Consider the following 12,116-nt stretch of genomic DNA (forward strand, 5'->3'; position numbering starts at 1 on the left):
TTTCCACTCTATGAATTAGTCAGAGCGATGGCATATTGTATACGGTAGTTCACGTCAGGAGGTGGTCATAAATTTAAACTCTGTAGTGTATTTGCAGAGGTGGGATGTAACTAACTACATTTATTGTACAGTATTTAAGTACTAAAAGTAGTCTGCTTTTAAAAGAAGACATACCTGAGTTCATGTGGTAAATAAGTACAGAGAGTAGGACCAGAATGACTGAATTTATTCTAGTATACAGTAGGACACAAAGTCTAAAACTGGCTCCACATCAACTACATTAAAACACTCTTATATGTATTCATTAGTGAGGAAATCAGAATAATATAATATTCTATAATAAAGGAACCATTCTGCATAATCCGTACTTTTACTTTTAATACTTTAAGTACATTTTGCTGATAATACTTCTGTACTTTTACTTAATTAACATTCTTAATCCAGAACTTTTACTTGTAAATTAAGTATTTATACACTTATGTTATTTCTACTTTTACTTAAGTAAACGATGATAGTACTTCTTACACCTCTGTGTATTTGTCAGGGACAATAACTTTGGATACTGAATACAAATGATCATTCAGAAACACAGTAGCAAATAGTGTGTAAAGGACAAGAGCACATATTGCAGAGCGCTTATGTACAAAAAACATATCAATTGTCAGATTTAGTCCAAATATCACCTATATTAAGCAACACAATTAGAGTTTAGCAAGAAAAAAAGACACATTTTCAACTGTTATCGTAACTAGTTAAATGCATTAATGAACAAATGGACAGATTGGGGTCTTGAACTGGATGTTAAAGTGCATTTTGATTGCGTTTATGATTCCATTCAATCATCTATGTTTGCGTGCGTGTGTGTAAACCGAGTACATAATAGCACCTGGATTTAGATGTAATCCCGCAGGTTTTTAGGTTAGCGGTGGGGGTCGGGTCTCCCTTTGCGTGTGGGATTTGTGGGTCTTAGTTGCTTTGGTGTGAATGTTGGTGTGTGTGTGTGTGGGGGGGGATACTCAGATCCAAACCTTTACCTTGAATCATCTCTTTACAACTCACTATTCTCACTATATAGTCATCAGTTTGCCACCTCGTCTACCTGATTGTATAGTTGAATTATGTTCAGTGCTACCTGCTGATCAATTTCTCATTAGTGGCCCTGAATGCATTTGAAGTTCATGTAATTCAGCAGCCTCTTCGTGCTTTCATAGATAATCTCAAGGCTGTATCTACAAAGTGAGGTTTCATCTTTGGTTCAAGCCTTTACCAACATGTCAAAGAGCTACATTTTCTCATATTTCCCTCAAGGAAATCTTATTTACCTGTGTTATAACAAGCAATTCTTCATATACTGTACAGCTCCAATATGCAAGAGTCTCCTATATGTCTTTTGTATAGACGTAAAGGTGCTATTGATAACATTGATAACATCCAGCCAAGAGATGTGGCATGCTCCCTCCCCCATTCAATTGCATTCACTTCACAACAAATTACTGCCAGACACTTATGTCAAGATCAGGCATTTATCCATTTTTTCAACACTAACTGACGACCCAGAGACACAACGTGATACCAGCGTCGTTTTACTATTGTCTGACAAGCATTGTTAAGAGTGAGACCCAAACGTTAGATATCTTCCAAAGAGATAAACAAAACATTCATTTTGGACCTGCCAACATTTTTAAATGATTAATTAAGCGTTTCGAGATAACTTCTGTTATGATTTGACGCTATATAAAAATAAATTGAATTGAATTGATTGAATTCACAATCATAATATTTTTTTTCAGGAAAAGCCATATTTTTATTCGGCACCTTTCTAAAAGCTCTGTGGATGTATTATTAAAAAATATATATTTGTCTACATAGAAATGGGATCAGAAAGACCTTTAAGAGTACACACATTAGTTTACTAATTTAATTTTTTTAATCTCTTTTGAGCCCATGGCAGCCTTAGATGCTCAGGAATGGGGTCCTTGGCTGTATCTAAAAGTCTATAGGTTAAAGATTAAAGGTGACCAGGCTTTGACAGCCAGAGCCCTGCAGCTTGGAAATACCCTGAATGTGGAGCTCAGATTGGTTACATTAGGGTCATCCTTTAGATCATTGGTTCGTTAATACACTCCCATGTAGTACACTGTGTATGTACTTGCGTAGTGCGTGAATTTTGACAGGGTAGTGGAAGCTCGGTAGATCAGCTGGCAATATTCAGCCACGGACATCACGCTGTATTGGCAGTAATTCTATTCAGATGGATCAATTAATCAAACAATAGTTTCTATCCAACTACAGTTTAGTAGTACTTAGTAAATAAAAAAATAAAAACATGTGTAACTTAAATTGGTATAGTCGGTGTTCGCCATTTCAATCGCAACCGTGGCTGCTTCCTCATCCACCATTTTCACGAGTTTGAAATAGGTTGGTGGACCCTCTCTTGCACTGCATTTTGGCATACTTCTGCACTCAAAATAGCAAGTGTAAGTATGGAAGAATGCAAATTGAGACAGCATTTGGGTTTGGTAAACAATATCTAATGTATTGCATAGATTATTAGTCACAGCTTTCACATAAAGGCATCACATGGTAGAATTACAATACATGTTAGAGCCATTTCTATTATGATGGCTGTATAAAGGACTTGCATTCAGGGATATAGGTTATATTTAACATCCTGTACTAGAGGCAAAGGTTTGGGTCATGATGATAAAGTATGAGATCAAAACTTGGAGGCAGTCTGAACATTGTATTGTATTTTCTTTTCTTCATATTGTCCAGCTGTTTGTTGTTGCGCCCACAGCTCCGACGTATTTGATTCATCTTTACTGTCACATAACTGGACCTGATTTTTTAGTCTCCTCTTCAGTTTGCCTGTTTAGTTTCTGTCACGTCTTGTTGCGGCTGTAACTGAGACAGAGAGATGGATATTATATCACTTGCTTCTTACTACAGCACTTCCCTGTGCCAATCCATTAACACACATCTATTTAGCTCACTATCACGTTACTGTGTTAGCCTGCTGTGCCCGTCATCGGTTTTGCAAAGTTTGCTCTGCATAGTGTTTTGGGTGTATTTTTTTTGTCAGTGTATTTAGACTGACATGTGAAGTAATTAAAAAAAAGTAAATTCATCTGTCCCACATTTCCTCAAGAGGGCAGTCTAATCAAATTGAATCACAGATTTTATATTTCAACAACTTTAGACTGTTCACTCACATCTCTCTTACAGTATATGACTAAAAAGCTCTGCTGTAACACCCCTCTACTGTGAGATCTTGTCCGTGTGTTTGACTGCTGACCTGAAGTTGACTTCGCTATGACCTACTTTTCACATGCACCCCCATCCCACTCTCAGCCCTTGCCTATTACCTCCCTAAAATGAATTAAAATGACCCCCTTTATCCTCTATAGTCCTGGCAAATCACTCTGCAGCCAAACTAGGTCAAAGTATGAACTTCCCTCCTTCACTGCATACCATACATTTATCCTCCAACTTGGTTACTGTATGGCAACATTCAGTCACACATTTCAGACATTAGCATTGCTTACTATAACTATACAACAGCTTTTCTGTTGGATGTATTGCTATCTAGAGACCCAAGCAGGGAATGTGGGAGGTGTGTAAATGTGCTGGATCAGCAAAGCTGCTTGTGAGTCCCTGTGACTTTGTGTTCAAGCTTGGTTTGCGAAAATGCAAAAGAAGCTATTTTCGAGTATAGTTCTTCTGACGAAAGAAAACCAACTGTACACCTCACATCTTCCCTAAAAATGTTTTATTCCGTGTTCGGTTGTACTTAGCTCAACCCTCTCATATTACTACTGGTTGTAAAAAAACAACTTGGCAACGGCCAAAATGCCGAACTCGAGGCTTCAAAACGGCAGTCCACAAACCAAAGTTAAGACGAATATCAACAAATTTATTTCAGTCATTTACAGTAATTATTGACAGTGACTCTCGTTTCTCCGTCTTCTGGAACGTGACCCATTTTGAGCAGGACTGTTTGATAAAGGTTAATAACTAGAAGGGTTGAACGATTAATCAAATTCAGACAGACATTGCGACGCAATTTTCAAATTGCAAAAGCTGCGATTAAAAGAAAATTAGTTTTTTAAATTGCTACACAATCCGACCAACTAGAGGGTCGGAAACACCTGACCTGTGGGCTTCTCGTGCACACATGCTGCCATACTCTCCACGTAACATATGCGAATGAGAGTAAATGAATAAAACAACTTGTAAAAAGCCATGCCATGTGCAAGCATAATGCTAATAATATACAATAATACATTGCCGGCCCTATTATTAAGGCTGATGCTCTGGTTGAACATCTGATCTGACAGTAAAGTTGTTTTGTGTTAGGTAATTACAAATTAGTGGTAGGTAAATACAAAGGTAATTCCAAATCGTTTTGTTTTGTTGTAGTGTCCAGGCCTGCTGTTTTCCCATCATGCTCATATTGAGTCTGCTTGCATTTAGTTAGGTTACTATTGTATTGACGTGTGAGAAAGATGAATATAGCAGATATTTACAAAGTGTGGCATTTCTATTGCATAATTTCCTACATGGAACAGCCAGTTACTTACACTATTTATTTATTGAGTGGTTCTAATCATGCTAACATTAATCCTGTATTATACTTCATGCTTCTTGATGGGTCTGTTCTCGCACCAGAGAAAGTGGCTGAATTAGAGGCAGAAAGCAGCGGGGCCGTTTTATTTGTAAAAATAAAAAAAAGTTGTGACGCCTATGTACAGGGCCCATAATTCCTTGCTACGCCCCTGGTTAAATGTCATGTGGTATGAACTTGATGGTGTAGATTTAGAGAACTTTTCTCAATGGCATTACAATCCCACTCAATTTTAGTAACAATAGCTTTGCTCCTACATACATTCCTCAGTGCAGCGTCACACACCCACATACTCTCTATTGTTCTGCCCTTTCCCATGTCACGCTGGCATATGGTCTTTGTTTTTTCCAGGCCTATCCCCAATCTGATCCCATCTCCCATCTCAGATATTCCCTTCTCTCTCACTCACACACACACGCACATTTGCCCGAGGCATGTACCAAATAGTGTCTTTGGCCCAGCTTCAGGAAGCAGGGCAGTGTTCCCTGGGCTCTCATGCCATTGGCTGCTGGTCACGTGACCGAAAGGAAAGACCTTGTGGAAGCAAGAGTTTGTGAGTCTTCCTCCAATCTCAGCTGTGAAGTCAGCGTGTGTGCGGATAACGAGGTCTGCCATCCGAGTCAGGTGGTGTAATGCAGTTTGCGTGTTTGTTCGGCTGTGGTGAGTTGAAGGGAGGAGGCGGGCGGGTGGGGAGCTGATTCGGCTTCCAGTGAGGGCATGTTAGAGGCAGGAATTCAGAAGGAGTGCTCTCACAACCACTCATCAGGGCAAGAGGGAGGAAGACTTGAAGGTTAACGAGGACTACATTGTTATGTTATGGAGGCTGTGGACAGCAGTATGACCGTTATGGGTGCTCTGGCAGTGGACAATGTGGCACACAGAGCAAATGCTTCACGGAATGAAGAGACAGCAAACAACAGTCTGGACCGGTTGGACAATGCAAACGGAATAGAAGCTGCCAAAGATGAGAATGTGAGGGACGATGCAGAGAGCGCTGACACCGTCTGTGCCGAGGACAGCACGGACAGTGCTGATGTTACAGACAGTAGGAGTATGGAAATCGATGACAAGGCCAAGGGCGACAGTAATGACTGCGAAAGTGATGGCGACAGCACCAATGAGGAAACTTGTCTGGAGGCCATGACACCTGACGTGCAGAACTACTACCTGAGGCTGGGCGACACCCCTCGACGGCGTTCAGCCCTGCGCCTCTCACGCATCATTGCCCGACAGCAGCTGCTGCGGAGGCTGTCACAAGGTAGAACTAGAGAGAGTTATGGAAAAGTGATAATGTGTTCGTCAGCGTGGTTCGATTTGGTTTCACAGTGTCTGTTTATCTGATTAGTTGGATGTTCTCTCAATAATAAAAGAAGAAATTACGTCAGTTTAATTAACTTTTTTTCACATTGCTTGTATTTCTTCCTCCAGATTTGCTGTTTTTTCCCTAAAAGAGAGATGGCACATGAACAGATTTGACACTGCCATTATACAGTAGTGTTTAAAACGTAGAATTTTTAAGTCTACCTAGTGTGAATTTCCATTTAGTTTTCAACATTTGACCTATTCCTCAGAGGTTTACACAACACCAAAAATGAATAGACATTTAGAAGTAACCCATCTGTCTTCTGTTTCATCACATTTTTTATATATGCTTTATTGGCAAGAGCTTACACACTAAACACTGCCAGTACTCATACTTCTTTCTGGTTTTAATAGTCTGACATATGGAGCCACTTCTCCTCCAAAGATGCCTTTCATAAATCTAAAAAGAAGTCATAACAAACCCTAAAGGACTGTAGTGTTATTGTTTTTGTCTATGTCGTCCCTACCCAACTTGTATTCCATGGCTACTTCCTCAACTTCCTGTCATGTGACCCAAGCTTCCCGGGGAGTGAAGAGAACATCCCGGTGGTCATAAAGAGGCTTTGGGCTATTCTTATGTGTGTTGAGCTCATTGTAGAAGATGAGTCACTCTCTTCTGTATTCTGAGGTTTTTCCAGGTGCAATGTTGGTACGCTTAAAAGAGATCAGATTTGTGTTGTTTTTTGTTCTGATTTAAACAGCACACGACTCTGGTTTTATGAGTGAGCAGAAACGTGTCAGGTCTTGTGTTAAGTATTTTTTGTTTTATCGCCTGCTGATCATACAAGATTTGGCCCGCAGAGACAAATCTTTATGAAGCATCTGAAAAAAATTGATATGCGTGATAGAGAGTGAGATGACAGCTGTGGCTGGTGAGGAATGTAGATGGAGAAGCAAGTTTATGCCTGTGCTGGTTTTGGATGATGGTATGACTTATTTAATTTTCACTGCCTCGCTCTTGCACTTATACACACTTTTCTCCTCTTCTACTGCAATCACACACTCTCTATGTCTTTTTTACACATACTCTCCCCACTTCTTCACATTCCACTTCTCAGTAACTGGTAGAGTCTCAGACAGACTTAAATAAAAAGAACTCAGTGACCTAACCAAATGTGCACCTGAAACTTCTCAAAAGCAACGGTTTGATTCATATCTCAAAGTACATGCCCCTTCCTGCCTTTTGGATGTTTGTACTTGCCAAGTGTGAAGTTGATTTAATGAATAGTTCTTGTGATATGCAAAGGACACTCATACATACATACACAGACAGAGAGACAGATATAGCTTCCTTTTATAGTTAGATTATGCTGCTACAGCGCAACCTATTGGCACCACATTTGTCATGGTCACTCAGACATCATATCTACACATGTCCACCAAATGTGGTCCCAATAGCACAAAGCATTCAGAAGATATAACACTTTTTGAAGAATAAGGCCTGCCCACAGCATTTGAGCAAACTTTGATGGCCAGCTATACCAGAACTGTATGGAACATCAAAAATCCCAAAGCGTAAGTTTTTCTGGCTCGTTGCCTTGACGCAAATGGGCCTGGCTTATATCGATAGATTCGTCTGGACCCATAAAATCCAGGAAAAAAAATGCTTCTGACACTTACAGTTCAAAAGTTACAGGCCAAAATGTAAAGTTCATTGTTATAGCGCCACCATCTGACCAAATTGCACCATATTCGACACTACACTTACTTGGGTCCTGAGCAATACACCCGCCAAGTGTGAAATAGATCGGATGAGATATGTGAAGGACATACCAAAAGACGGACAGTGATTCCTTGCTTTTTAGTTAGATATACTGTATGCACATGGCTTATATACAGATGTGTGTCAGTTTAAAGCAGCAATAATCAATATTGTTATAATGACAATGATAAAATAACTATGTTACCTGCTCAGCACCAAACAGCAAACACACAAAATTAGGTGTCATAGGAGTCATCCCTATGTTCCCAGGGTCCTTATTGTAAGAGATTGGTACGGGGAATCTACACAGTTCAAATTGCAAACGAAGGGAGATGGAAGTTTCAAATGTAGTTTGAATTGTAAAACTCCATTCAGCCACTGTGGAGATATAAACGTCTGAATTCAAGAAAACTTTCTTGCCGGCAAATTTGAGGGTGTAGGTTTCAAGGAGTATAACATCAGTAGGCTATTCGCTGTAAGTGGGTGATTTCAACATGACTGACCGAGCATTTGACCTAGGAAAAAAAACATTGATTAGAACATAAAACCCTTTTAAAGGTCTCTTTAACGGGTCATATTCAGAGGATATTGAGCTGGGGAACATTGGACCTTGATAGGGCTGCTCCCTCTTAGTCGAATAATCGGTTGGTTTGGTCTTTGACGACTAAGATTTCTTTAGTCGATTAGTCGTTATTTATGCTTTTTCATGTTGAATGACTTATTTCCAAGAAACGTATGAGCTCATCTCTGGTAAACACATTTAAAGTGATTTAAAGTGGTGCTTTTGTCTGATTCTTTGTGGAGAAACTCAGTTTTACAGATGTGATCAAATCAACTAATCGATTAGTCGACAAAATGAGTGTTATGAGAATCTGAGTGTTAGTCAACTAGGAATTTTTTTTGGTCGAGAACAGCCCTGGACCCTGGGAACATAGATACGCTCCTGGTGTTGAACATAATGGAACTTTTAGCAGCTAAAATCCAGATATTTCACACAGGAGTTGGTGGAGACAGTGCTAAAAGAGAAGTGAATACTTAGATTTTTGACTGTGCTGTTGATGGTTATTCTTCTCAACAAAAGGAAATTCACTCATACTCATCAAAGCATTCAATGACCCTGCGTTCCCCGTGTGGAAGCATCTGCATTTGTTTTGATTGTCCTCTCATTTATTCAGGATTTCCTTTAAATTGTCACCAGTCTGTATTTTCTTACTCAACACCAGCTGTCTTTAGAGCAACTCTCATTAAGTGCATCTGTCAGTGTAAATGCTACTCACCACAACTACTGTTACTCTGACAAACCACAAGTCTGTACCACAAGTCTGTCTGCACTAAACTGTTTCTATGCAGCCAGCTAACAAGAAATGCTCAATCACTAAATGGCAAGATGGATAAGATGCTGCACATACAGCACATACTTCATGTAACCATAGCCTGAAGCCATTTGATTATTACTTGACAGAAATGTAAATGCATTGCTGTTACATTGCTTTAACACCCTCTGCTGGAGAAAAAGTGGCACAACCGAACACTCAACTTGATAACCCTCAGTCTTGTCTCATCCTATTAATCCGTCCTATTAATCCCTCCTGCTTGCTCACAGCACGTCCTGTCATATTATACATCCAGGGCTGTCTAACTTCTGCAGTCCTCAGTGAGCGCTGCACAGGAGACGCTGCGCCTGAACCTGCGCCGATTTCATGCCAGCGTTGATGCTGTTTTACAGTACATTCCTGAGTGCTCGACGTCATCGCAGATGAACCATACGGGACAGGACAGACATATTCCTCTTTAACGTCCCTCCCTTCCTTCCTCCCTCTCTCTCTCATCACTCCTCCTCTGCCTTCTTCACTACTTTTTTTCCCTTTGTGACCTTTTAAACGTGAAGGACTAAGTGCTTTAGCTTATGTGGGAATATGGCTGTTTTCCAGGCATCCTGTGTGTGTGTGTGTGTGTGTGTGTGTGTGTGTGTGTGTGTGTGTGTGTGTGTGTAGTCTTGTAGAAGGACTATAGCCTACAGACTTTACAAACTATAAGCTATCTCCTCTCTGTCCCTTATCAGTGAGGTTTATTGTCATCTTATCAAGAGGATTTTGATTGAAAGGACAGATTTCAATAAACAGCATTTAGATATAACTTTGTACCAAACACCCTCTAGTTATACTCTTATGTTGCGCCTCGGTCTTTGTAACAATTATCCCAGCTGAGTCCCTCTGACATGTTCAATCCAGGAACTTCCCGTTGCTGTTCTTAGCTCACATGCCGTTCTGGACGCCTGGGAAATTCAGAGCAGGAAATTATGTCATGCAAGGCACTTCAGGGTCCTTGAGAGCCGGCACAAGGCAGACATAACACTGAGAAAAAAGGCTGTCAGAAAGTCAAGGTTACTGGCGTTGGATAAAAGAGAGGAAATGAAAGGTGGAGGAAAGAAAGGCAGAGGCACACTTTCAGAGAAAAACGCTGTGAGGACATCGGGGTGCTTGTATTATGCGCATTATGTAACAAAGCTGGCATCCTTGTTATGTAAGGAACTACCTTACAGCCCCTTTGTCCCACACACGGAGGCCCACATTCACACACTCATACACATACCATCTGTCTACCTTCCCTGCTGTTGTTCTAGTGGCTTGCTGCCTGTTGTCATATATTCTCCACAGCAGGACTGCGGTGACATGAAATAGACTGAAGGAAAAGCCCTGTAGGCAGCTCGGATTAGCTCCGTCCGACTGTGTGCATTTGTGTGTTTTGTGGCCCGCTAATAACATGTTTGTGTACTAATTAATCTCTTGATTAAATTCTGCACAGATGAATAGGGGTGCTTTGTTCCCGTGCTGACGGGAGCTTTGCCACTTGTGCACAAACACAAAGACGCATTGCCAATAACACATGCACAAACACTGTAAGGACGCACGCCGTTGTGTGCTGTCTTTTTTTACTATATGTGAGGGGACAACAATGGCTTCATAAATATTGATTACTTTTGAATGCAACACTAGAGAAGTCAGTGTAATGGAGGTCAGTTGATTAGCAACAGTATGTGTCATTCATAGGAACTCATTTCCATTGTTTAGGCAGGATGCTGCAGCACAGCAAGAGGCAAACAGCCAGAGTTTTACATGTGAGCGAATCTGCGGAGGCATTTACTTGATTGTATTTTAGGCCTTGAAGAACTCATAATTGGAGGTTATTACAGTATGTGTTTTGTCTTAGGGCTGTCAGTCGATTAACGTATTTAATCGCGATTAATCGCATGATTGTCCATAGTTAAGTTATTAATCACAAATGAATCTCATATTATTTTATCTGTTCAAAATGTACCTTAAAGGGAGATTTGTCAAGTATTTAATACTCTTATCAACATGGGAGTGGACAAATATGATTGCTTTATGCAAATGTATGTATATATTTATTATTGGAAATCAATTACCAACACAAAACAATGACAAATATTGTCCAGAAACCCTCACAGGTACTGCATTTAGCATAAACAAATATGCTCAAATCATAACACGGCAAACTCAAGCCCAACAGGCAACAACAGCTGTCTGTAAAGGGGAGACTCGTGGGTACCCACAGAACCCATTTTCATTCACATATCTTGAGGTCAGAGGTCAAGGGACCCCTTTGAAAATGGCCATGCCAATTTTCACTTTATTAACTTAGTAAGTAATTTAGTATACGTTTGGAGCGTTATTTAGCCTCCTTCTACACAAGCTAGCATGACATGGTTGGTACAAATGGATTCATTAGGTTTTTTCTAGTTTCATATGATGCCAATATCTTCACTCTACAACCCTAAAAATTGCAAGTTGCGTTAATGCCCTCATCCTCATCTGCAACCGCTTATCCCGTTAGGGGTCGCGGGGGGGGGCTGGAGCCGATCCCAGCCGACATTGGGCGAAGGCGGGGTACACCCTGGACAGGTCGCCAGTCCATCACAGGGCTGACACATAGAGACAGACAACCATTCACACTCACATTCACACCTACGGGCAATTTAGAGTCCACAATTAACCTAATCTGCATGTCTTTGGACTGTGGGAGGAAACCGGAGTACCCGGAGAAAACCCACGCTAACACGGGGAGAACATGCAAACTCCACACAGAAGGGTCCCAAGCCTGATTCGAACCTGCAACCCTCTAGCTGTGAGGCGCCAGTGCTAACCACTGCACCACCGTGCAGCCCTATTGTTGCGTTAATGCGTTAATGCGTTAAAGAAATTAGTGGTGTTAAAACGAACATGTTATTATCGCGTGAACTTTGACAGCCCTAGTTTGTCTTAATTATTCTGCAAAAACAGTTTGGAGAAATGATCAATCGTTTAGAAAACTTGCAAAAGAACGTGTCACAAATACGTAGTTTCATATTTTTTAAAAGGGCTCAGTAATTTCTTGAAACAGCTGGGCACTGTAGTTTTTAGCAGGAGT

General features: G+C 40.6%; 1 protein-coding gene across 4 annotated transcripts in view; it reads left to right on the top strand.

Moving 5' to 3' along the window:
* LOC141753178 (stAR-related lipid transfer protein 13-like) overlaps positions 1 to 12,116 on the top strand; it is a 70,955-nt gene that overhangs the window by 39,008 nt on the left and 19,831 nt on the right. Inside the window, exon 1 of one of the 4 annotated variants that reach the window (XM_074611586.1) lies at positions 5,309 to 5,882. The exons of the other annotated variants lie outside the window; for them this stretch is intronic. Coding sequence (XP_074467687.1) covers positions 5,441 to 5,882 — 442 coding nt within the window. The 5' untranslated portion in view covers positions 5,309 to 5,440. Of the gene's footprint in view, positions 1 to 5,308; positions 5,883 to 12,116 lie in introns of those variants that run through there. 4 annotated transcript variants of the gene reach the window in all.

This window comes from Sebastes fasciatus, chromosome 16, assembly GCF_043250625.1.
Source record: "Sebastes fasciatus isolate fSebFas1 chromosome 16, fSebFas1.pri, whole genome shotgun sequence".
Taxonomy (NCBI): Eukaryota; Metazoa; Chordata; class Actinopteri; order Perciformes; family Sebastidae; genus Sebastes; species Sebastes fasciatus.